Source organism: Antennarius striatus, chromosome 7 (genome assembly GCF_040054535.1).
Source record: "Antennarius striatus isolate MH-2024 chromosome 7, ASM4005453v1, whole genome shotgun sequence".
Taxonomy (NCBI): Eukaryota; Metazoa; Chordata; class Actinopteri; order Lophiiformes; family Antennariidae; genus Antennarius; species Antennarius striatus.
Window position 1 is genome coordinate 198,637 of NC_090782.1, and position 27,048 is coordinate 225,684.

Below are 27,048 nucleotides of genomic sequence, written 5' to 3' on the forward strand. Positions count from 1 at the left end.
GAGGACAGATCAATGGTGTCTAAGAGAATTACAATGTTAGAGAGATCATTTCTGAGATGCGTTGGCCCAATAATAATGACTTCAGGTTTGTTACTGTTCAACATTAAGAAATTGTGAAGCATCCAGGATTTAATATCCCTGAGGCAGGTTTCCAATTTAATTAGCTGATCAGATTCATTGGTTTTAATTGATAGATATAATTGAGTATGGTCAGCATAGCAATAAAAATTAATGTTATGTTTCCTTATAATATTTCCCAATGGTAAAATATAGATTAAACAGAATTGGCCCCAGAACAGATCCTTGAGGTAGTCCACAGGTGAGAGTCTCTCAATCTGAACATTTATTATTGACATAGACAAACTGAAATCAGTCTGATAGATATGACCTAAACCAGTCTAGTGCTGAGTTTTTAATCCCAATCTCCTCTTCCAATCTCCTTCAAGAATATTATGGTCAACAGTATGGAATGCTGCACTCAGGTCTGACAAGACTAGAACAGACAGAAGACCTTCATCTGACGCTGTTAACAGGTCATTTGTGACTTTCAGCAGTTCAGTCTCCGTACTGTGGTTTGTTCTAAAACCTGACTGAAAATCCTCTAACAGGTTGTTCTCTAACAGGTAGTCATTTAGCTGTTTGGTCACTACGTTCTCTAGGATCTTAGATAGGAATGGCAGGTTAGAGATCGGCCTGTAATTTGAGAGGAAGCCAGCATCTAGGTTTGGTTTCTGGAGGAGGGGCTTGATCACAGCCACTTTGAAAGATTGTGGTACATAACCAATTTTTAAGGATTGATTGATTATGGATAGTACAGATTTATTTATTAATGGTAGAACTTCTTTGAGGAGCGTACTTGGAATTGTGTCTAGTAGACAGGTGGTGGGTTTAGCAGAGGAAATTATGGGGTTTAAATAGGAGAGTTCCATTTGCTGAAAACACCCCAGGGTATTGCCAGAATTAGTCGATTCCTCTGCTAACTTACTTGTGTTTAGCAGTACATAATAGATCTCATCTCTAAGATTTGTAATTTTGCTTTGAACAAACCTAAGAAAGTCATCATTAAAGGACTGGTAGGCTCCATACTGTTGTGTTTCTCAGTCAGCCTGGCTACTGTGCTGAAAAGAAACCGAGGGTGGTTTTTATTTTCCTCTATTAAAGTAGAGTAGTAAGTATTTCTACTTCTACTGAGAGCCTTCTTATATGACGTAAAGCTGTCTTTCCAGGTTGAATAAGCTAGGTCAGTTTTTGTCGATCGCCAGATTCTCTCCAGCCTGGGGGAGCGCTGTTTAAGGTGGACTGACTAGTTAAACCGCGGGGCTGACTTTTCCTTTTTTTTTAATTTTTCTTTTTAACGGGGCTATGTTAGCCACACTGTCTGTGAGAAATTCTATATTTTGGCTAGGACTAGAATAGGAGTCAGGGGAGCAAACTGACTCTAAGGCTTAGGGGATTTTTTCTTTAAATCTAGTTATTACTGAATCAGTGATTGATCTAGTCAACATGGTTTTATTCTGTGGGTTAATGTTAATTAGGGCAAAGTCAAAGGTAACTAGGGAGTGATCTGACTAGAAGTCATTTTGTGGGAAAATAGTCAAGTGCCCTATATCTGTTACGGGTAGTTCAAGTCTGGACCCCAAGGAGCAGAGACTGACACAAACGTAAAAATAAACAGTTTTATTGCTCAGGCAAAAACACAAGTGAGCAATGAAACTGAAACAACACAGCAAAAATTAACAAAAATCCACAAAACTAAAAAGAGCATGTAGCAACGAGAAGACTAGGAACACTAGCATCACGAACACAGGACAAAATAATCTGGCACCCTCCTAGGGAAAAGCCAGGCCTTTTAAGATGAGGCTGATGAGCAGAGTTTCAAGTTTCAAGTTTATTTATTTTTATATAGCCCAGATTCACAAACAGTGTCTCAAAGGTCTTTACAATCTGCACATGGACGATTTCCCTCTGACCTTTGTGCACTGCGAGCAGTACGACCCTCACATCGGGTAAGGAACAACTCCCCCCAAAACCCTTTTAACAGGGGAAAAAATGAATGGTGAGAAACCTCAGGAAGACTAGAGGAGGGACCCCTCTTCCAGGAGTGGACAGACGAAGAAATAGATATGACATGTACAGATTAACAACACAATAATAATAACAATAATAAATATATGACAAAGACACGCTGATCCATCCAGTAGAGCGAGTCACCACCAGCCGATGAAGCACACAGAGGTCACCGATCAGAGGATCCACCCCTCTGAGGACAGACCAGACAGTGCCTAAGTCATTGATCTCAAAAAAGTTATATTTTAAGGTTACTCTGGCAAAACCCCAAAACCACAGCAGAACCAAATGAGGCAGAACCAGACTCTCCTAATGGATTGTGAAAACAGGACCACTGTACAGCTTGTGCTATCGCCAGCCACGGAAGCAGACAGAGGTAGCCGATTGCCGATGATCCACCACACAAAGGCCTGTGAGAGAGAACAGGAGAAGAAGGGAGAGAGCCAGAGAGAACAGGGGGAGAGTGATGCTAGAGGGACCAGAATAGCAGAGGATTAATGGGAGGCAGGGGCCTAACTAAGAAATCCTACGGCTCGTCAGCAGGACTAGGCTAAACCTAAACATTGAGACTGCCACCCCCGATATTACTTATATGTTAGGTCGAACAGATAAGTTTTGAGTTTAGATTTAAAGACATTTACAGATTCAGACTGTCTAATACCTATAGGGAGGTTATTCCACAAGAAAGGGGCCCGATAGGAGAAGGCCCTCTGGCCAGCTGACTTCTTTTTAAATCTAGGAACACACAAGAGACCTGTATTCTGAGAGCGGAGAGCTCTAGTCGGCGTATAAGGTTTAACAAGATCAGACAGATAGGTTGGTGCAAGCCCATTAAGGCTTTTGTATGTTAGTAAGAGTACCTTAAAATCGGATCTAACATGAATCGGGAGCCAGTGTAATGCAGCTAGTACTGGGGTGATATGGTCAAATTTCCTAGTTTTAGTTAATATTCTTGCTGCTGTGTTCTGAACCATCTGAAGGCCCCTAGTTCTAGACCGAGGCAACCCTGATAACAGAACATTACAATAGTCAAGTCTAGAGGACACAAAGGCATGAATCAAAATCTCTGCATCAGCCATGGCTAAAGAGGACCTAATTTTGGAAATATTACGTAGATGAAAGAAGGCGATCTTTGTCACATCTTTAATATGCTGGTCAAAGGCAAGAGTTGAATCTAACATTACTCCAAGGTTCTTGACTGTTGAACTATGGGTTATAAGACAGTTATCTACAGATATTGATAGTTGTTCAAATTAGTTTCTATGTCGCACAGGGCCAATGATTAATATCTCTGCTTTGTCTGGGTTTAGGAGCAAGAAATTACTGGACATCCAACTATTCATGGCAGAAAGACAGGCCTCTAGTTTAATTAATTCAGATCGAGTGGGAGTGGGAACTGGTGTGTCTCGTCAGCTGCTACGATCCAGACACACCCTCTGCCACAACTTGACCTGTCAAGAGATAATGAGCTTCACATAATAACAGACTGGGAACATATCAAATGAACAGAATCATGACAATATCTACACCGTGGGTAAGAATAAGATGGAGGGTGTGATGGTGTTTATGGCTAGGACCATCCACCACCTGTGAGAAGCCTAGAGAATCTAGCATAGACTTGAACCCAACACAGAAACTATCACCCACACTGTCGACATGAACATTGAAATCTCCTATTACTATAATATAACCTCTAATCATTTACCCCACAGGGGATTATGATTCAAGTTTCAAGTTTCAAGTTTATTTATTTTATATAGCCCAGATTCACAAACAATGTCTCAAAGGGCTTTACAATCTGCACATGGACGATATCCCTCTGACCTTTGTGCACTGCAAGCAGTGCGACCCTCGCATCGGATAAGGAACAACTCCCCCCAAAAACCCTTTTAACAGGGGAAAAAATGGATGGGAGAAACCTCAGGAAGACTGCAGAGGAGGGACCCCTCTTCCAGGAGTGGACAGACGAAGCAATAGATACCGCATGTACAGATTAACAACACAATAATAATAACAGTAACAATAACAGTAACAATAAATGTATAACAAAGGCATGCCGATCCATCCAGTAGAGCGAGTCACCACCAGCCGATGAAGCACACAGAGGTCACCGATCAGAGGATCCACCACTCTGAGGACAGACCAGACAGTGCCTAAGTCATTCAGCTCAAAAAAGTTAAAGTCAAGGTTACTCTGGCAAAACCCCAAAACCACAGCAGAACCAAATGAGGCAGAACCAGCACTCCCCTAGTGGATGGTGAAACAGGACCACTGTACAGCTTGTGCTATCGCCAGCCATGGAAGCAGACAGAGGTAGCCGATTGCCGATGATCCACCACACAAAGGCCTGTGAGAGAGAACAGCAGAAGAAGGAAGAGAGACAGAGATAGCAGAGATAGCAGGGGCGAGAGTGGTGCTAGAGGGACCAGAATAGCAGAGAATTAATGGGAGGCAGGGGCCTAACTAAGAAATCCTATGACTCATCGGCAGGACTAGGCTAAACCTAAACATTGAGACCGCCATCCCCGATATTACTTATATGTTAGGTCGAACAGATATGTTTTGAGTCTAGATTTAAAGACATTTACAGATTCAGACTGTCTAATATTTATAGGGAGGTTATTCCACAAGAAAGGGGCCCGATAGGAGAAGGCCCTCTGGCCAGCTGACTTCTTTTTAACTCTAGGAACACACAAGAGACCTGTATTCTGAGAGTGGAGAGCCCTAGTCGGCGTATAAGGTTTAACAAGATCAGACAGATAGGTTGGTGCAAGCCCATTAAGGCTTTTGTATGTTAGTAAGAGTACCTTAAAATCGGATCTAACATGAATCGGGAGCCAGTGTAATGCAGCCAAAACTGGGGTGATATGGTCAAATTTCCTAGTTTTAGTTAATATTCTTGCTGCTGTGTTCTGAACCATCTGAAGGCCCCTAGTTCTAGACCGAGGCAACCCTGATAACAGAACATTACAATAGTCAAGTCTAGAGGACACAAAGGCATGAATCAAAATTTCTGCATCAGCCATGGCTAGAGAGGACCTAATTTTGGAAATATTACGTAGATGAAAGAAGGCGATCTTTGTCACATCTTTAATATGCTTGTCAAAGGCAAGAGTCGAATCTAACGTTACTCCTAGGCTCTTGACTGTTGAACTATGGGTTATAAGACAGTTATCTACAGATATTGTTAGGTTTTGAAATTGGTTTCTATGTCGTGCAGGGCCAATGATTAACATTTCAGTTTTGTCTGGGTTTAGGAGCAGGAAATTACTGGACATCCAACTATTCACAGCAGAAAGACAGGCCTCTAGTTTACTCAATTCAGATCGATCATCTGCTTTTATAGGCATATAAAGTTGTGTGTCATCCGCATAACAGTGGAAACCTATTCCAAAGCTGCGTATAATTTGACCAAGAGGTGCAACATACAGGGAGAATAGTAGAGGACCAAGGACAGACCCCTGAGGTACGCCATATTTGACGTCGGAGAAGGCAGAAGTTTTATTATTGTAGGAGACACATTGTGTCCTATCAGATAGATAAGATTTTAACCAAGCCAGAGCTAACTCACAGACACCAAACTGTCTCTCCAGTCGGTCAAGGAGTATACAGTGATCTATAGTATCAAATGCTGCACTAAGATCCAAAAGAAGGAGAACAGAAGTGGTATCAGAGTCCAGATTTAATAGGAGATCATTCACAACTTTGGTAAGTGCTGTTACAGTGGAATGGCGGGCCCGAAAAGCTGATTGGAATGGTTCGAAAAGACCGCTTAATGATAAATAATCTAAGAGCTGTTGAGATACTACCCTTTCTAGTATTTTAGATAAGAATGGAAGGTTAGAAACTGGTCTATAATTATTTAAAGACTCTTGGTCGAGATGTGGCTTTTTAAGCAGAGGTTTAACCACGGCCGCTTTAAAGCGAGTGGGAACAACACCAGTTGCAAGAGAAAGATTAACTACATTTAACATAGTAGGGCCCAGCAATGGCCATAATTCTTTAACTAATTTAGCAGGGAGAGGGTCTAAGAGGCATGTAGTAGGTTTGGAGAATGAGACCAACTTCGATAATTCTACCAGAGAGACATTCTCAAAGTGTGTTAAAGAGAGAAGTTGGGTTTTAACACCCAGAGAAGGAACCACATCAAATTTTGATCCAGGTGAAGCTGAAGAAGTAATTTCATGTCTAATGTTATCAATTTTACGGCAGAAAAAATCTTGGAAATCATCAGCCGCCAATAACAAGCTGCTTGCCGTTGACTGTTTCTGGGTCAATCTGGCTACAGTATTAAACAGAAATCGAGGGTTGTGTTTATTTTTACTTATTAATCTGGAGAAATAGGCAGCTTTAGCGGTGGACAGAGCACATTTGTAATTTAAGACACACTCGTGCCAAGAGATGTAGCATGATTTAGATTTAGATTTACGCCACCTGCGCTCTAAACTCCTACAGGCCCGTCTGAGAGCGCGTGTCTCCTCGTTAAACCATGGTGTAGACCTGCGCACCCCTATGGTTTTAGTTTTTAGAGGTGCAACTGAGTCCAACAGACTAGAAAGAGCTGAGTTTAGATCACTAGTGTAATTTTCGATTGATCCTGTTGCTACAGTAAAAGGAGTCAATACCTCAGGTAGAAGCTCACTAAGTTTAGATACCGTTGACAAGCCGATATGGCGAGTAGTGACTAAATCAGGAGTAATGCTATTTTGACAAGTAAAGGCTGCTTTAAAAGTAATAAGAAAATGGTCAGATATCACTGACGTAAGAGGAGAGACAGTCACAGCAGTAACATTTATACCACGCGATAGAATCAGATCTAGGGTATTACCATTGGAATGAGTTGCTTCATGAACCCACTGAGTGAAACCTAACATGTCCAGGAGGGTTAGGAAAGCTTTACACAACGGATCACTAGGGTTATTTAAATGAATGTTAAAATCACCTGTCACCATAACCTCATCAGATTGAGTAATTAGATCCGAAATGAATTCACCAAATTCTTCTAAGAATAAAGAATAGGGACCAGGCGGTCTATAGACTACTACAAGATGAAGCCTGCTGTGTACAGCTGTAGGCGATGGTTTTAGAACAAGAGCCTCAAAAGATGTAAAATGAATATCTAGATTAGAAGTCAGGTTCAGAATAGATTTGTAGACTAAAGCAACACCTCCACCCTGTTTATCAGCCCTTGCGGCATGAGCATATGTAAAATCAGGTGGTGAAGCTTCATTTAACGGTAAGAAGACATTTGGTTTTAGCCATGTTTCACATAGAGCAATCATATCCAGGCCATGCTGAAGAATTAAATCGTTCACAAGCAAGGCCTTCGATGACATTGATCTAATATTTAAAAGGCCAAATTGAAATGTGGTAGTGTCACTAACATGATTGTTAGACGGTTTAACAGCTGAGGATGTATTAATCTTAATCAGATGCCGCGTCTCAATAAATCTGGGAGGTAAAGACCTATAAACACGATGTGATACAATAACTGGGATGCTTTCAGGTATAGAGTCTTGGATAACCTGATCAGGTGCTTCACTGAAAAGTACCTTGTCAATGGTGATAAGAGCAGAAGTAAGATTCACATGGGTAATGTCCCGGGCCATTTTATTAAAAATCTGAGGGAAGGAGACAGTCTCAACGTCACTAACTATTCCATCAGTCTGATGGTTTCCTAGTCTAGACTCCACAACCGCATCAACAACTACCCTAGCAGGCTCTCTAATCACCTGCAGCCCGAGCGCTGTATGGCTATTGTTAAAGACGCTGTAAGGCCCTGTCTATATTCCTGGACAAAAGAGCTGCCCCTGCCCCAGTAGGATGCAGGCCGTCAGCTCTCAGCAGCTCGGGGCGGCCCCAGAAGGAAGGCCAGTTATCTACGAAGCCTAAACCCTGTTCCCTACAGTAGCGCGCCAGCCAGCGGTTCAAAGCTGTTAGTCTGCTATAAGTCTCATCATTCCCCCGCACAGGCAAGAGGCCAGAGACTATTACTCGATGCCGACACATCTTCCTAGCGCAGTCCAGAGCCCTAACCAAGCTATTCTTTGTCACCTCTGACTGCCGGAGCCTAATGTCATTGGTGCCAACATGAATAATAATGTTCCTAGGTGTGTTGGTGGAGTGTTTCTGACTGCCCTTCTTCTCCCTAGCTGATGCCAGCACCCTGAGGTTAGCTTCTATGTCGGGAGCTCTGGCCCCTGGTAGACAGCGTACTGTTGCTGGCGTCACTAGTCTGATATTGCGGGTAATGGAGTCGCCTATGACTAACGTGCTACGCTGTCTAGGCTGACCGGGTTTAGCCCCGCGGGCGGAAGAGGGGGAGGCCGGGGCCGAGGAAACCGGGTGATCTGTTCATTTTTACTCATTATCTTTAACTCTCCTGCTCTGTCTCACAATAGAGGGTCAAATGACTAGAGTGTGTTTGTCAATTGGTGGGGGCAAACATTGTGGAGGAGGGCTGGGGTTGTGTGATGTTGGAGGTGTCTGGTAGTAGTGTAGGTTCATGATGTTAAATAAAAACTGCTTTATCATTTAATGCATCAGTCCAACAAGGTGCAGAAGGGAGTCGCCATGAACTTTCATTACCCATCATGCCGTGTGACACTGATCTGCACACGTCATAGTGCTGCGAGAGAACTCATGCCAGCCTGTGGTTCTCTCTGCTCTCAGGGGTTCTTCGTAGCCCTGCGGCTCGTGGCTTGTGCTCAGAGCGGCCAGGAGGTCAGCCTGACCAGCCTGTCCCTCCCCACCCCCCCACCCAAGTTTGTGAGTAGACAAACCGTGTTCTCCGTGACCATGAACAGATGTGTTGATATGAACATATATATTGAATATTGACTTGTTTACCACATAAATGTCTGTGATTAAATTTTCTGTAAATATTAAAAGCTCAGATATAATGGGGATGAGAGATCCACTCATGACAGCTGTGATTGGCTGATTTCAGAAAGACCCCAGTAGTCCTTCAGTGAGCTCCACAGCATCGTCCTCTGGAGAGTTACTATGGGCTGTCAGGGTGAGACACACACACACACACACACACACACACACACACAAACACACACACACACACACACACACACACACACACACACACACACACACACACACACACACACACACACACACACACACACACAGCTACCTTCTGGTGGTTCTGCTGCATTTCCTGCAGGCACAAGATAAACAAAAGAAAGAACGTTTAAGAAAAAAGATCACTTTGTATAAATATTGAATTATTGAATTTGAAAGTTAACACCTGCAAAGGTGGCTTTTAAATATGTTTATTTACATTTCTGAAACTTTACTTTTCTCCTCAGATATGCAATTAACCAGAAGTGTAGTCAGTAGGGACGTCTAGCAATCTCCTGTCTTCATGTTCTTTCATTTGTGGTGGAATGCTGCACAGCAGGGATCGCTTTATACTGATGTTTCGTGAACCACAGCCTTTGTCAACCAGTTGAAGTTTAGTTATTTCATTATTTACATATGATAATGTTGATACCATTACGTGTTTTGTTTTGCAGCCGGATGAGAAGAGTAAATTTGATGGGATTTTTGAAAGTTTGGCGCCAGTCAATGGCCTGTTGTCAGGAGACAAGGTCAAACCTGTTTTAATCAATTCCAAGCTTCCCCTGGATGTTCTAGGGAAGGTACTGATCTCCAGTTTGGCTTATTCTTCTGAGGTATAACAATTATTGAAGTGAGTCTGTTATTGTTCAGCTCTCATTTGTCCTGCTTGTAGGTTTGGGACCTGAGTGACATCGATAAAGACGGACATCTCGACAAAGATGAGTTTGCAGTGGTATGCATGTTATTCTACTTTCATTTGGTGTATTCACACTTAAATGTTGATGTTTAAAGATACAAACAGTGTGATTCTTTTATATGTAAATTGCAAAATTATAAATATGCGTATTGGCGCCTGTGTTTTTATGAAAATGCTCAGTTTGGGCTTGTGCACTACTAGGTCACACTTCAAGTTCTCTCTATTCTCCCCCTTTTGGATATGTTAGTTTACTTGTATTACAGAGTTATATATTGATAGGAATTCATCTTGAACCAGCTGAAGCTCATCAGTGCAAATTCAGTCATTGATAAATTATTGAATACTAGAGTTTAAAACTTGTATTGATGTTAGAAGAGGAAGAAGAAGAAATAAACTTTGTCCCCTTGGGGAAATTATCTTTTCACTCTCACTATACATGTGTGTGTGTGTGTGTGTGTGTGTGTGTGTGTGTGTGTGTGTGTGTGTGTGTGTGTGTGTGTGTGTGTGTGTGTGTGTGTGTGTGTGTGTGTGTGTGTGTGTGTGTGTGTGTGTGTGTGTGTGTGTGTGTGTGTGTGTGTGTAGAGGTGTACAAACATAAATAAAAAAATGTCCCTCTCACCCTTGTGGGGTGGTATCTGTGTCATCCTCCAGCTCTGGTCCTCTACCAGACCCCTGGGAGTCTGAGGGTTCTGTCAGTATCTTAGCTGTTCCTAGGACTGCGCTCTTCTGGACTGAGGCTTCAGATGTTGTTCCAGGAATCTGCTGGAGCCACTCTTCCAGTTTGGGGGTCACTGCCCCAAGTGCTCCTACTACCACGGGGACCACATTAACCTTAACCTTCCACATCTGTTCCAGCTGTTCTTTCAACCCTTGATATTTCTCAATCTTTTCGTGTTCCTTCTTCCTGATGTTGGCGTCAGCTGGAATCTCCACATCTATCACCACTGCTCTCTTCTGCTCTTTGTCCATCACCACTATGTCCGGTTTGTTAGCCAGCAGCTGTTTGTCGGTCTGGAAGCTGAAGTCCCACAGGATCTTAGCCTTGTCGTTCTCAACCACCTTCGGTGGTATGTCCCATTGGGATTTGGGTACTTCTAGTCCATACTGGGTACAGATGTTCCTGTACACTATCACAGCTACTTGGTTGTGCCTCTCCTTGTATGCTGAGCTGGCGAGCATCTTACACCCTGCTACCACATGCTGGACTGACTCTGGGGCTTCTTTACAAAGCCTGCACCTTGGGTCAGATCTACTGTGGTAGATATTGGCCTCTATTGCCCTTGTACTTAGGGCCTGTTCTTGTGCTGCCATGATCAGCGCCTCTGTGCTGTCTGTCAGTCCAGCTTTATTCAGCCATTGGTAGGTCTTCTTGATATCAGCCACTTCCTCTATCTGACGGTGGTACATGCCGTGTAGGGGCTTGTCCCTCCATGTTGTCTCCTCTTCCTCCTCTTCCTCCTCAGGCTTCTGCTGTCTAAGGCATTCACTGAGCAGTTCATCTGTTGGGGCCATCTTCCTGATGTACTCTTGGATTTTTGATGTCTCATCCTGGACAGTGGCCCTGATGCTCACTAGTCCTCGGCCTCCCTCTTTCCGCTTAGTGTACAGCCTCAGGGTGCTGGACTTGGGGTGAAACCCTCCATGCATGGTGAGGAGCTTTCTCGTCTTGATGTCTGTGGCTTCTATGTCCTCCTTTGGCCAGCTTATATATATATAGACAGTCTTGATTGACAGGTAGTGGGTGGAGTTGATGACAGCGTGAATCTTTTCAAGTGAGCTTATTCAAATATACAGTGTGTATATATATATATATATATATATATATATATATATATATATATATATATATATATATAAAATATGCAGGTATACAGTATATCCCCCCACCTATACTGTATATTTGAATAAGCTCACTTGAAAAGACTCACGCTGTCATCAACTCCACCCACTACCTGTCAATCAAGCGCCCAACCAATCACGGCCATCTGCCTGAACAATACTTCCTAAGACATCGGCTATGTTAGGAGCAGAAAAACCTTTAACGGACTCCAGTTCACATCATTCTAGAGTCAGAACTGTTAACAATGTTCATGTTTGTGAGCAGAGAGTCCAAACAGCAGAACGACACAGAAAACAACCATTTGTGAGTGAAACTAGCTGCTAGCACCAACAGTCTGTCCAGCTATGGTTTCTGTTTGGACTGGGACAATCCATGTAGTACCCACAATGCTCCTTGTGTGTGTTTGTGATCTGTTATTGGTGCCAAAGCTGTATTTTCACCCATTAGTCATGCGTGTGCTTCAGGCCATGCACCTGGTGTACCGGGCCCTGGAGAAGGAGCCGGTCCCAGCCCTGCTCCCGTCGGCACTCATCCCCCCGCTGAAGAGGAAGAGGAGTCTGGTGTCAGGAGCCAGCTCCGTGCCCGGCCTGCCCACCAGCCCCCCACCACCAAAAGACTCCCTGCGCTCCACACCCTCCCACGGCAGCATGAACTCGCTCAACAGCACCGGCAGCCTGTCGCCCAAACACACGCTCAAACCTGGACAGGTAGTGAAGGGTTACTCTTTATATACATAAAATGAGTACTGACCACGACTGATATGGTTCAGTAGAGGTTGTGTCAGGTGTGATAGTTTTAATCTTTTCTTTATACTTTATCGGTCAAAAAAACAAAAACAGATTGTACTTCATTAATGTCATTCCTCACTGGTCAACCACAAAGAAATGAACAGCAGTACAAATGAGGAACAAACGGACGGAACGAGGAGTTTACATCTACGGCTTTTACAGGAACAAACAAAAATAAATAAAATGAACATTAAATCAGTCTTGATACTAATTTTATTTCCCTTTTGAAGTTTCAAACCAGTTTCCAAAAATGTTGGGATACTGTATAAAATGTGTTTATCATTAACAATGTGATTGGCACAAAAACAACTCAATTGAAACACTGGAAACACTTTTTTAAAATAAAATTTCATAAAATACTCAGGGCCCACAAACATTCACGTAGATTTTCATGGAAGGATACATAATCACTTTATTCAATGAGTGTATCTAAAAATAAATGTATTATAATTTTAAATGAAGGTATAAAATAATGTGGTATAAAATACAATGACTTATATTATTGTATATACTAGGCCATCAAATCAGTGTCAGTTCAGTCAACAGGGTCACCTGTAGGGACTTTTATGACCAGTAGGTGTCAGTATGTAGTGACAGTGTGGACAGTCTCCATACAGTTTTGTAATGTGTGGTGGGGCTTCATGACGCCTCATCTACCATCACTACTGAAGAGTCTGGACCTGCCTGAAGCATACATTCACCGTCCACTGAAAATGTTTGGAAACGTAAAAGAGAGAGTGAACTCCGGAAGCAGCTGAAAAAAAAAAAAATTATATATATATATATATATATATATATAAACTAAATTAAAAAATCCTCCTTCAGAAAAGAACAGACAACATGATTTATTTTATAAAATGATTTTAGTTGTGGGCGGCACGGTGGCGCAGTGGTTAGCGCTGCCGCCTCACAACACGGCGGACCCGGGTTCGAGTCCCGCTCTGTGCAGAGTTTGCATGCTCTCCCCGTGTCTGCATGGGTTCTCTCCGGGTTCTCCGGCTTCCTCCCACCTCCAACAGCATGCGCTTCAGGTTGATTGGCCGTTCCAAATTGACCGTAGGAGTGAGTGTGTGTGTGAATGATTGTTTGTTTCTATGTGGCTCCGCGGTACACTGGTGTTGTGCCCGGAGTGTCCCCTGCCTCACGCCCTGAGACTGCCAGGATAGGCACCGGGTCCCCCGCGACCTGCGTTAGCGGATTAAGCGGGTTGGAAGATGAATGAATGGAAGATTTTAGTTGTGTCTGACCTCAGCCACGGGTTTCAGTCAGAGAGTACGGCTAGCAAAGCAGTCAGGTTTATAACGTTACTGCTGTCCCATCAATATGTTAACTTGTGATTGGTCCCCTCTGAACCGGAATCATAAATTACTGGATGCTTTCTGTTCCTGTGTTGCCGTATCCTGTAGATGATCCAGTTGTACGTCTGACACCAGGCCTGAGTGGGGGTCCCACACTGGGAAACCTTCCACTCTGGTGTTTAGTAGTTGTGACTGCTCTCCTCTCCTCCATGATCTAGAGACGTCTGTGTCCCACGTTTACATCCCATCAGCAGTGGAACCAGTTTGGTAATGCAAAATAATCATCAGCTCAAAACGCAGTGTACAGTTGTTAGCTTAGAGGGTGTTCAGTAACCGTTTAGTACATTTTCAGTCCTATAAGTGTGTGATGCATGGTTTCTTAGATTTGAATAGTGTCTCGTTGAGTGTCTGCTGTGCTCTATGGGTAATCAGTGGAATGGAAATGATACGTCTGATTGATGGATGAGGTGTGACGACCACCATCTGCTCCGGGCCAAGGAATACATGTAAGGATGGTCCCTGTTGTCAATCGTACGACATGTATGACGAACTGCCAGGACCTGGAGGTGGTTCGATTGAGCGAGGAGAATATCGTTTAAAGACTCATGTGTTTCTGTGAGTTGGAGCCCAACAGGACACAGTTTGTTACCCCGGGGTGGGGTTCTTATCTTCCGTAACACTCTGCAGACTGATCCCCTTGAAAAGACTCCAGAAGGCATTGACTGAGAACAGGTCTCTGTACAGTAAAGCTGAACCCAGGCTGTATCTTGTAGCTGAATGATGGAATCAGTCTGATAAAGAAACGTGTACCTCTGTCAGCATGGCGGGACGTGGGTGGTCCCGCTGTCGGACCGTGGTCTCTATGACGACATCTTCCTGAAGACTGACGCCGATCTGGATGGTTTCGTCAGTGGACACGAAGTCAAGGAAATCTTCATAAAGTCCGGCCTCTCCCAGAATGTCCTTGCCCATATATGGTAGGGATTGTTCACTGTTTTATTCCTTAGAATGTTCGCATAGCGCCACTTCCTGTTCATTAAACCTTCATTAAGGTTTTACAGATTGTAACTCATAGAGTTGCTGGAAAAGGGCTTATAGAAGAAAAAATCTGTGATATTACTCTTATAGTTTTTAATTGGTTTTGAACAGGTAATGCTCTCATAAACTGCCCTTCATGACTCTCTTTGCTGCAGGTCTTTGGCCGACACCAGGCAGATGGGCAAACTGACCAGGGAGCAGTTTGTCCTCGCCATGCATCTCATCCAGCAGAAAGTCAGCAAGGGCATCGACCCCCCACAGTCACTGACTGCTGACATGATACCCCCCTCTGAGAGAGGCACGCCCATTCCAGTAGGTCCCACAGACAGAAATGTTCAGCAGAGCTCCGTGATGGATCTAGATTTATGTTCTTACAGAGCTCAGAGGGTGGTGTTGGTCTCCACACATCAGTGTTGGCCTTTCTGTTATCAATGCATGATTTCCAAAGGTGTGTGTGTGTGTGTGTGTGTGTGTGTGTGTGTGTGTGTGTGTGTGTGTGTGTGTGTGTGTGTGTGTGTGTGTGTGTGTGTGTCTGTGTCTGTGTCTGTGTCTGTGTGTGTGTGTGTGTTTGAATGACAGGCAATATAAAGTTTTTTGGGTAAAACATTTGTCGCGCTACATGCTTCCTGTTCAATCAATCCAATCAATCTGATCTGAATTGAACTGCAGTGTTTTTTGGTTTCTGTAGACAGTCCTAAAAAACAAACAAACAAAAAAATATTTCTCTTATTTGCATAAGAATTAGAGGACAAACTGCTCCCTGGTCAGTGTTTATAGTGACACAACTGTATTAAGTGTGTCAGACAGTTAACCCTCGGCTCTCGTGTGGACTTTCTTCTTCTTCACCTCCCCCAGAGAGGAGTAGATCAGTTTAATGGCTCAGGGTTGAAGGAGTTCTTCAGTCTGTTGGTCCTTCATGTTGGGGGGGTTCAGCCTCTGGCTGCTCAGGCTTCTCAGGCTCCTCTGGTTGTTGGTAACGGTGTGCAGAGGGTGGCTGACATTGTCCATGATGTCCAGCAGTTTGTCCAAGGTTCTCTTCTCTGCCACCGTTGCCAGAGGCTCCAGCTTCATCCCGACCACAGAGCTGGTCCTCCTGATCAGCTTCTCCATCCTGGAGAGATCCGCCTTGGTCACGCTCCCTCCCCAACACATCACAGCGAAGGACAGGACGCTGGGGACCACAGACTGGTAGAACATCCACAGGAGCTTCCTGCAGACATTGAATGCCCTCAGCCTCCTCAGAAAGTACATCCTGTCTGAGCTTTCTGGTCCAGCTGCCTCGTGTTGCTGGTCCAGTCCAGCTTGTTGTCCAGCCACAGCCCAAGATATTTACAGGTCTGCACAACCTCCACCTCCTCCGTTCCTATCAGAACTGGTCTGGGTTGGGGTCTGTCCCTCCTGAAGTCAACAACCAGCTCTTTAGTTCTGGAGGTGTTGAGCTGCAGACTGTTGCTGTGACACCAGTCAACAAAGTCCCTCACCAGGCATCTATACTCCTCCTCCTCATTGTCCCTGATACATCCCATAATAGCTGTGTCATCTGAGAACTTCTGGATGTGACACAGCAACAAATGAATGGACATCACTGAACAAAACTGACCTGCCAAGCAATCAAACAGAGGAACTTAAGAATAAGTTAGGTCAAACTGAAAATAATCAGGGGGAAGCAAAATGGCCACTATGTTCTCCACTGGCCAAAACTTGATGTAAATCCCCAGATCCCCCCCATGACACAGCAGCGGTGCAGTCCAATATGGCTGACAGCAGCCTATCAGAGCCCTTGGCCACGCCTTTAATGCACCAGTAAATAAAACTCCAGGTAACTCCAAGGGAAAGAAAGAGAAGTTTACACAAACATGATGTGAACTGTCCTGGTGTGAAAGTATAAACACTGAAATATGTGTGTCTGAAATGATTGAGGCGTGTCACTGCAAAACAAAAATGTTCTAGTGGTGAGGGCACAAGCCAGTGTCTTATTGTGCCGGTCCCAAGCCCGGAGAGATACAGAGGGATGTGCCAGGAAGGGCATCCAGCCTAAAACTTTTGCCAAATTAAACATGCAAATCAAATCTATCACTTCCATACTGGATCGATCAAGGCCCGGGTTAACAACGACCACCAATCTACGAGGATGTTGATAGAGAAGTACAGAGAAGGCCAGAGGGAGCTGCATTGTGTTTTTGTAGATCTGGAGAAAGCTAATGACAGGGTGTCCAGAGAGGAACTGTGGTATTGTATGAGGAAGTCTGGAGTGGCAGAGAAGTATGTTAGAGCGGTGCAGGACATGTATGAGGACTGTAAGACAGTGGTGAGGTGTGTGTAGGTGTGACAGAGGAGTTCAAGGTGGAGGTGGGACTGCATCAGGGATCAGCTCTGAGCCCCTTCTTGTTTGCTATGGTGATGGACAGGCTGACAGACCAGGTTAGACAGGAATGTCCATGGACTATGATGTTTGCAGATGACATTGTGATCTGCAGTGAGAGCAGGGAACAGGTGGAGGAGAAGCTAGAGAGGTGGAGGTTTGTCCTGGAAAGGAGAGGAATGAAGGTTAGCCGCAGTAAGACAGAGTACATGTGTGTGAATGAGAGGGACCCAAGTGGAAGAGTGAGGTTACAGGGAGAAGAGATCAAGAAGGTGGAGGATTTGAAGTACTTAGGGTCAACAGTCCAGAGCAATGGAGAGTGTGGAAAAGAGGTGAAGAAGCGTGTCCAGGCAGGATGGAACGGGTGGAGGAAAGTGTCAGGTGTGATGTGTGATAGAAGAGTTTCAGCTAAAATGAAAGGAAAGGTGTACAAAACTGTGGTGAGACCAGCGATGTTGTTTGGTCTAGAGACAGTGTCCCTGAGGAAAAGACAGGAGACAGAGCTGGAGGTAGCAGAGATGAAGATGCTGAGGTTCTCTCTGGGAGTGACCAGGATGGATAGGATCAGGAATGAGTACATCAGAGGGACAGCACATGTTAGAGGTTCTGGAGATAAAGTCAGAGAGGCCAGACTGAGATGGTTTGGACATGTCCAGAGGAGAGATAGTGAATATATTGGTAGAAGGATGCTGAGTTCTGAACTGCCAGGCAGGAGGCCTAGAGGAAGACCAAAGAGGAGGTTTATGGATGTAGTGAAAGAGGACATGAAGGTAGTTGGTGTGAGAGAAGAGGATGCAGAAGACAGGGCTAGATGGAGGACACTGATTGGCTGTGGAGACCCCTGAAGGGAAAAGTCAAAAGGAGAAGAAGAAGAGTAGTGATGAGGTGTGTCTGTTACTATGTGTGGCTGGTCATCAGCTTCAGTTCATCAACAACAGCACCTGAAAGCACCTGTACAACCTGTTTCACTCTGTTATGTTTGTCTGCAAGCTAAACTATACAAAATGGACAGTTAAAGCAGTCTCCATGCTGACTGGAGTCTGAATCGCTCTCCCCAGTGGTGTTACATTCTAATGTGTCCTACGGACAACACAAACAAGAACCACAAGAACATTGTTACACAACCAATTTCATTTAAATTATACAAGTGTGTCCTGCATTCAGATTTATTTAAAATTAAACTTTTTTAGGGTGGTCATCACAGGGTATAATAATAGAAAAGTTTACTTACTATATTCCTTACTAGACTTGCTATATAATATTATTAAAAAACAAACATAAATTTTGTGACTGTAATATAATAAAATTTCTTCTAAATAATTTTTTTTTTTCTTACAGAAGTCTGTGATGATGTTAAATTGTCGTGGTGGTATAAACCTATGCACCTGGGACTGCAGCTGGAGAACAATTGTATTATTCAACATGGACTGTGTGTACAAGGGGCAGGATGTACTTCCTGAATAGAAGGCCTCCTTCAACATCTGTCCTGAGCTCCTTTGTATGTTCTTAGTATGTTTGTGTCAGTCTAATGTCCAGCGTGCTGTCGTATGGCATTGTGTGTTGGGGTGGTGGGGCCAGGGGTGCCTTAACAGACTCATCCTCAGAGCAGGTTCAGTCGTCGGTCAGAACCTGGGCTCTGCAGACACTTCTGGAAAGTAGGACCATGTCCAAAGTCAGGGCTATCATGAATACCCCACCACCACCACCACCACCTTCTCCCAGCAGAGGAGTTCCTTCAGCGGCAGCAGCTCCTCCACAGAGACTCATTTTTGCCCCGTGCCATCGGGGGGTATGAGTTAATGTGTACTTAGCAGAGGCAAATAATTTCCTTTTGGGATTATTAAAGCATTCATTCATTCATGCATTCACTGAGAGGTTGAAGGATAATTGGCATCCATTCATCTGGAGTTATATTGAAGTTACACAAGAAACGTTGCAGGGAATAGGATTTGGTTACATCAGTCAAGGTGCTAATAATTAGCCTCATGTCATTTTAAAGTTACTATTGTACCTGTAACGTTTACAGAATAACTTGTTTTCATGAATGAGATTACAACTCCATTTAGAGTTGGTTGTATTAACAATGGGCATTGATTAGTCATACTAATAGGAAGACGTCTTCTCTTCTTGGCCACAGACTGTGTCAGGATACATGACTCCAGTGGGGACAGAGCTGTCCATTTTGTCTGAGAAGAGACGGGTGAGTCTGTACTTCTTTTCTTTCCTCAGCTCTACTATAAATCAGTTACTTCAATTGTACCATTTGCAATACCTATTTACACATATTATAATGAAATAGAGCATGAACATACAGTATATGTTCACATAAGCATGAGAAACCCCAGTTTGGGTGGAGATAAATGATCAGTTAAGAAAGAAACCATCTCTTCTTCCTCCTCTCAGGCTGTAATGTTCAGGGTTTGGGTAGGGAACAGGGATTCTGACTTGTCTCTCCAAAAGTCCACAATTATATTTTCACTGGACCAACCAGGCTGAGTTTCTGGGCCTTTAGTGCCCTGACCAGTTCAAGAGAACTAAAGAAGTTGTCAGTGGTGATATTTTCCCAAAGGTTATCTGTAATGACTGAGTGATTGGGAGCCATAAGCAAAACAACTTAGCATCATAACAGTGTCTCCAGCTGGCTGGCAGCCACCACAGCATTTTGGATTGTTCATGACAGATGATAATTATTGTTAAGGTCTAATTATGACACCAACCTATTTTGAAGCAGGATACAATTGTTTTTATTTCACAGTTTGAGTTTGGATGTGTAATTGCAGAGAAGCTAAGTTGTGTCAATTAAGTCAATAAAACACTCAATCATTATAGTTTTAATTTAATGTCCTGATGTCTTTTTATCTATTCCACCAATTTAGTCTTGGATATTTTAATATCCAAATTATATACAAATAATGTCTGAGCAATCAAAATGACTGCCTATGGGAGTTCTAGGTGGTAATACTCAGATCTTTTTTGTGTTTTAACATTTAATGATCAAACAATGTCAGAATAAAATATAGACATATTTAGGAAAACTCTTGCTCCAATTCGTACATAAGTTTTTATTTATATCCAAGTTATGACATTGCAGACTTTGGTAGTTCAGGTGTTTTAAAGACACCACTAATGATCTGAACCTGGACAGGAATCCTGAGCCTCATCCTGCCTCGTCCCACAGAATCAGACAGCTGGAGAAACGAGCTGTCTGATGTCTGGAGGGTTTTTAACATAGACCAGAGGCAGTACAGCTGGAGCCACTCTAGAGCAAATGGTTTGTCTCTGGCCAGATTGGACCGTTTTTACTGTTTTAATCATCAGGTGAACATTTTTTTAAAATGTCACATCCAGCCTGTGGGTTTTATGATCACTATCTCTCTTGCTTTTTGTTTTTATAAAGAAGGTACCGGTAAAAGTGCCTATTGGCACTTTACCTCCAGCTTTTTAAATGACCAGGTTTTTAAAACTGCTATCAAGGTTTTCTGGGCATCTCACAGAGAGAGTAAACCTGCCTTCAACTGTATTCAGCAGTGGTGGGACTAGAGATGTAACCCAGTATATGAGAGACCCGGAGACCGAGATAATAGAACTGCAGTCTTTAGCAGAGTCCACAGGTGATCGAGGGTGTTTAGACTCCCCCAAATCTAAAAAGGAGGCTATAGCCAACCTGGTCAGGTGTCGGTTCCCGGATATGTAAGCGATGGACGTTCCTTCTCAGTTTTTCTTTGGGTTGGAGCATAGAAATGGGAAAACAACGTCATTCACTCTTTACGTACAGACAGCAGCTATGAGATCTTAGACTCATCTAAGATCAGAAAGTGTGTAGTTGGTTTCTACAGAGACCTGTACACGAGTGAAGGGACACCAAACACAGAGGTGCACAGCAGCTTCCTCGGGGGTCTCCCTCAGGTAAGCACAGGGAGAAGCTGTCAACGAGAGGCAGACCTGAGTTTAGGAGCTGACCTCGGCTCTGATGAGCCTACAGAGTGGCAGAACTCCAGGGATAGACGGCCTCCCCATCAACTTTTACAAATCATTCTGGTCAGTGTTAGGGCCAGACCTGCACAAGGTTTTAACTTAAAGTCTGCAAGAAGGAAGACTGCCTCTGACTTGTAGAAGAGCCGTCAACACTCTGCTGCCAAAAAAGGGAGAAAATTGGAGACCTGAAAAATTGGAGAGCGGTATCTTTGCTGTGCAGTGATTATAAAATCCTGTCCAGAACGCTGGCCTTCGTTGGGCTGCGTGCTTTCACCTCTGCTCTTCATCCTGTACCCGGATGACTGCAGATCCACCCAATCCCAGTGTCAGCTGGTGAAGTATGCTGACAACACAGTTCTCCTGTCCCTGCTCTCAGCTCCCTCAGAGCATCACGGACCAGCTCTACAGCGGTTTGTGGTGTGAAAGCTCATGCCCTGAGCTGAATATTAGCAAAAACAAAGAGATGGTGGTGACTTTTTCTAACAAGCAGAGGGAGCTGGCTGCTGCATCCATCACCTCAATTCATGGGAACACAGTGGAGCAGGTGGAGGAGTAAATATCTGGGCACTATTTTTCATAAATGCTGAAATTCCCCTCTAACACAGATGAGATCATCAAAAAATGTTTTTAGCGACAGTACCTCCTAAGAAAATTCAATTCCTTTGACGTCAACAAACACATCCTGCTGGCTTTCTATTACTCCTTCATTGAGAGCGTCTCCACATTCTCCATGACTTGCTGGATCCACTCTGTCAGCCTTCAGAACAGAAACCACCTGGAAAAGATCACGGACGTCTGTTCTAAAATCATTGGAATTTCAACCAGATCCCTGTCCTCCATTTATGAGAAACAATCACTCCAGCTGGCCAATAAAATCCTACAAGACTCATCACACATTCTACACCTGTCACAACACCATCTCCGTTGCCCCGGCTGTAGAACACAGAGCTGTTACCCTCCTAAACTCCTGCTCAGTCTCTCTATAGTTTCTGTGTTTACATTTACACTGTTTTTCTTACACTGTTTCTGTTAAATTATTATTATCTATCAATAATTAACTAACCAACTAGGTTTTGAACAAATTAGGTTCTAAACTAACTAGGTTTTGAATTATTATTTAATATAAACATTGTATTGATATTTATGTTATTATTTAATATTTCTGTTTATTGTTTGGTTCTCCAAGGAACCATCACCTTATCATGGTATAGAAGTTTGTGTGCCCTGAGGATCCTGGGAGCTATGTTGTCAGGAGTCTTTTACTCCTGGTAGGGTCACCCAAGGCAAACAGGTCTCAGGTGAAGGGCCAGACAAAGAATGGTTCAGAAGAGCCCATGAAAGAACAAGATGGGAGACAAGTGACCCTACCCGGAGGAAGCCGGGTGCCCACTTCTGGAGCCAGGCCCGGACGGAGGGCCGGTCAGCGAGTGCCCGGTGGCCGGGTCTGCCAAGGGGCCCAGCCGGAATAAGCCCGAAAAGCCTCCCTACGCCTTAAAGCTGTGGTGGGGGGGGGGGGCGACTCTGACTGTTATTTGTGCATACACACCAAATATCAGTTCAGAGTATTCAGCCTTCTTGGGGTCCCTAAATGGGGTCCTTGATGGGATCCCTGCAGGGGACTCCATTGTTCTCCTGGGGGACTTCAGTGCACACGTCGGCAATGATGGAGACACTAGGAGGGGCGTGATTGGGAGGAATGGCCTCCCTGATCTGAACCCGAGCGGTGTTATGTTGTTGGACTTCTGTGCTAGTCACGGATTGTTCATAACTAACACCATGTTCGAACACAAGGATGCTCACAAGTGTACCTGGTACCAGAGCACCCTGGGTCGGAGGTTAATGATTGATCTTGTGATCGTATCATCTGACCTCCGACCATGTGTTTTCGACACTCGGGTGAAGAGAGGGGCAGAGCTGTCAACTGATCACCACCTGGTGGTGAGTTGGGTCCGTTGGCGGAGGAAACCTTTGGATAGACCTGCTAAGCTTTAACAGAGAAGTTTGGGGGTTCTTGTTAAAGCTGCTGCCCCGGCGACGCGACTACAGATAAGTGGTAGAAGATGGATGGATGTTTATATTTACCTTGTACATTTGGACTTTTTACACCAATCTTGCTTTATGTGCTTTCAACTGCCCCTTGGGGAAAGAAAGTTTTGAATTGAATTGATAATGAAGGAGACAATGGCGTCCATCAGCCACCCTGACCAGACATACTGTGTGCCCAGCAGGCTCATCAGTGACAAAGTCACTTAAATTCGGGATTTTTTAGAACTCTCCAGCTCATTGGCTGTAGACACTGGTCTCAAATCCATAGAGCAGGAAAAGGCTTTTGACTGGGTTGGAGACCAGTACTTATGGCAGACTTTCGGGTTCAACCCAGGTTTTATAGCTAAGATGCGAGTTCTCTACAGTGACACTGCGAGTGTTCTGAAGATAAACAGTGGTCTCAGTGCTCCGTTGAGCATTCACAGAGGGGTAAGGCAGGGGGGCTCTCTCTGGGATGCTCTACTCTGTAGCCATTGAGCCTCTGCTCAGTAAACTGAGACACAGCCTCTAAGGTGTTTGATTCCCTGGGTCGCCCAACTGCCAGTGTACGCTGACGACCTCATTGTTTTAGTAAACACTCAAGCTGTTAACAATTTTGGTTTTATCTCCTCTGCAAAGGTGAACTAGGGGAAGAGCAAGGTTTTGATGGTGGGGCAGGGGCTGGAGGATGGACTCAGGCTCCCAGGTGGTCTACTTTGGAGAAGGGGAGGCCTGAGGTACCTGGGGGTGTTCATTGGGTATGAGACCTACATGATAAAAATCTGGCAAAGTGTCCTTGAAAAGGTTAAAGGTCGGCTAGAAGAGTGGAAGTGTCCCAGGGTTAGTGTCCCAAAATGTCCTTTAAGGCTGAACCCTGATAATCAACAATGTGGTCTCATCCCCCCTGTGGCACTGGCTGGCCTGTGTTGACCCTCCAGTCTCTCCTGGCTCAGGTACAGATGGTTTTACCTGATTTCTGTTGGGACAAAATGCACTGGGTTCCTCAGAGTGTCCTCTTCCTTCCTAAAGAGGGGGGCAAGACCAAAGGACACTCTGGAGACCTCTGGCCCAGTGCATCCTGAAACGTTTGAACAACCTGGAGGCAGAGACTAACGGGACACGAGTGCCTGCTCTTAAAAGGGTTTCAGGAGGGGAACATATTAGGGGGCGGCAGTGGCTCAGCGGTAGAATGGGTCGTCCAATGTTCCCAAGATCGGCAGTTCGATTCCTGTTCCCGCCCAGTGTGAGCTGACATTGGGAGGTGTCAGCTTACCTCCCAAGCACCTGCCCTTGAGCAAGGTGCCGTCCGCCCCTAGAGGCTCAATTTTGGCGCACCAGGAAGGAGCTGCCCGCCACTCTACCTCCCGTTGCATGCCTACAGGCCCCCTTGTAAGCATGTGTGTGGTTGTGTAGTAGTGCCTGTACACACATGCATTTGATTAAGATTTTTTTATTTTATTTTGTATAGTAGTTTGATCTCCAAACGGAAATTAAGAGCACACTAGTTAGTAAATTCTTCAAACTAGAGGAATTAATTCTAGAATGTGCTCTTAATTTCCTTTCAGGGATCAGACAAGTACACAAAATTCCCCAAACAGTGACGACTCCTTTCCTACCCTTTCCCTGGCTCGGGATTTTAAAGACTGCTCCAGACCTATGCTGGATCCTGGACCGTCTGCCACCCTGGAGGAGGCTTCAGGCAGAGCCCTCTACAGGCTGATAGTGAAAACATTGGATAAGATCAAACTAAGGGATCATACTGACACTCCATTGAGGAGAAACTTGGTCCTGGATCCCCAAACAAGACCGTCATGGAGGTCAAACCTCAGCTAACAAGGAAATATGGAGACCGCCAGTGGAGGATCCTCCATGGAATCCTGCCCGAGAACTCTTTTGTGTCCGTCATCAACCCTTCAATGGAGGACAGACGTCGTTTTGGTAACAACAGTGAGACTGTTTTTCACTGTTTTTATGAGCGTCGCCATCTTTTACCTCTGTTTCTTTTTTCTACAAACTGTTTTTACCGCCCATGGAGAGGTCTTTAGTGGGCAGGTTTTTATTTGTGGTTTTAAATATTCTATCCCAGTGGTTCCCAAACTTTTCAGGCCGCGCACCCATTTGTAATTCCCGACGTAGCTGATGCACCCCAATGCCCGAAACATGAAAAAAAAAAAAAAGGCGTAGTCTTTATAGCCATATACGTAGATATCAAGTTTAATAATATAGGCTCCTGTTAACACAGAATAGATTGATCAATAATGGGCCTAATGATCTCTCACTTTAGAAACGGTGGGGTGAATAATAGTAACAATATAAAAATGACAATAATAATATTCTAAGTCAAAATGGTCGCCGAGCGAGCCGAATACAGATGAGTGATGAACAGCAGTTATTACTATGTAACAAATAGGCCTATTTAACAAACTAACAGTTATTAAATAGTAATAAACATGTTACTCCGCCACAAAGAATCAAAATAACATAGGCCCAAGTTCAACATCATGTTTTCTCTTTCGAGTACGAGTCTCATTGTGTTCTTTACCCCCTTCTCCCGATGAAGTGTCCGGGTGAGTTTTCTGTGTTCTGTGCTCCTCATTTTCAGTTTCCCTGTCTCGTCATCATCACTCTCTTTTTCCTGCTGGGTTTCTTCATCCTGGTAGACCTCACAGCTCTCAGTTGGGCCAAAGTATCCTGTCCTCTTTCATTTCTCCCAGATTTAATACCGGACACACTGCCCGTTTTCAACCAGTTATGCATTTCGGCATATTAGTGTTGTTGCTATCACAACAAGCTAGCACGTAGCTAGGAGAAAGCCAAGTCCATTTTGGGGTTTTTTTTATTTAAAATTTTCCCAAAATGTTTTTTAATTGAACTACAAATGATTGCCGTGAATGAATTTAAACCAGGGCTTTGAACCAGAATTTTTTGCCAATCGGTTCGTTCCGAACAAAAACGGAATTATACCGTTTCTAGTTTTGCGTTTCACCCATAAACTGACGTTCCTGAACCGGTTAGAACAAAAAAATAAAGTTCCTGAACCAGTTAATAACGTTCCTTTTAATATAAATATGTAGGTGCTGTATTTTGCGCACCATAAGACGCGATTAAAAGCCTTAAAATGTCTCAAAAACCAACGCTGCTCCTTCTGACATGAAGCATCTTCTGTGTTCACTGAGTTCAGAAATCTGTAGAAATGTTTCTGTGTGACGTCAGTCAGCGATCCTCCAGATCGACCATTGTCCACCGACAGAGGACGTATTACGTCACTACGTACGCCGGCAGCGATGGACCAATCAGAGAACATGACGCGAGGGTATATACCGGTACTGTACTGCAGGTATGCTGTTAACCACATTTTATTGGCTGAAGACCCCCGACAATGACGTCAGCGAAGAGACACGCTTACGACACAACGAAAGACCTCCACCCGCTGGACATCGGTGTGAACAGAGCCTTTAGAGTTAAGCTGGGGCATCGTAGAACGATGGATGAGAGACGTGAACACACTTTTACCAGGACTGGGGGCAGTGCAGAGGAGTTACACCCCCACAATATGTGGTGGATCGTGGATCCTGGACTAACGTGTCTGCTAAGACTTTTGTCCGATGTTTCTCTAAAGCCGGCATCATTCCGGACAGACACCTGGAAACCAGACAGTCAGCGGTGGAGAAACTACCGAGATATTCAATGCAGACCGGAGACGAGGACTTCAGGGATTTAGAACACATCAAAAATTAAAGAAACAAAAACATATTTAAAAATAATGTTGGTGTATTTTTAGAAATTTTAATATGTAGTACAACAGAGTTCAACCACAGTCAGCCTTTTGCTTCCGTTAACAACCATGTACCGAATAATGTGCGCCGTGTGTAAAAGTACAGAAA

The 27,048-nt window shown here is 44.1% G+C and overlaps 1 protein-coding gene across 4 annotated transcripts in view; it reads left to right on the top strand.

Annotated features, from left to right (window-relative positions):
* The window catches only part of LOC137598592 (epidermal growth factor receptor substrate 15-like 1), a 78,661-nt gene that overhangs the window by 7,416 nt on the left and 44,197 nt on the right, over positions 1–27,048 (top strand). For all 4 annotated transcript variants that reach the window (XM_068318914.1, XM_068318916.1, XM_068318915.1 and 1 more), the window contains exons 5-12: positions 8,740–8,835; positions 9,017–9,085; positions 9,597–9,722; positions 9,815–9,874; positions 12,143–12,385; positions 14,584–14,741; positions 14,958–15,114; positions 19,302–19,364. In XM_068318914.1, coding sequence (XP_068175015.1) covers positions 8,740–8,835; positions 9,017–9,085; positions 9,597–9,722; positions 9,815–9,874; positions 12,143–12,385; positions 14,584–14,741; positions 14,958–15,114; positions 19,302–19,364 — 972 coding nt within the window. The remainder of the gene's footprint in view (positions 1–8,739; positions 8,836–9,016; positions 9,086–9,596; positions 9,723–9,814; positions 9,875–12,142; positions 12,386–14,583; positions 14,742–14,957; positions 15,115–19,301; positions 19,365–27,048) is intronic.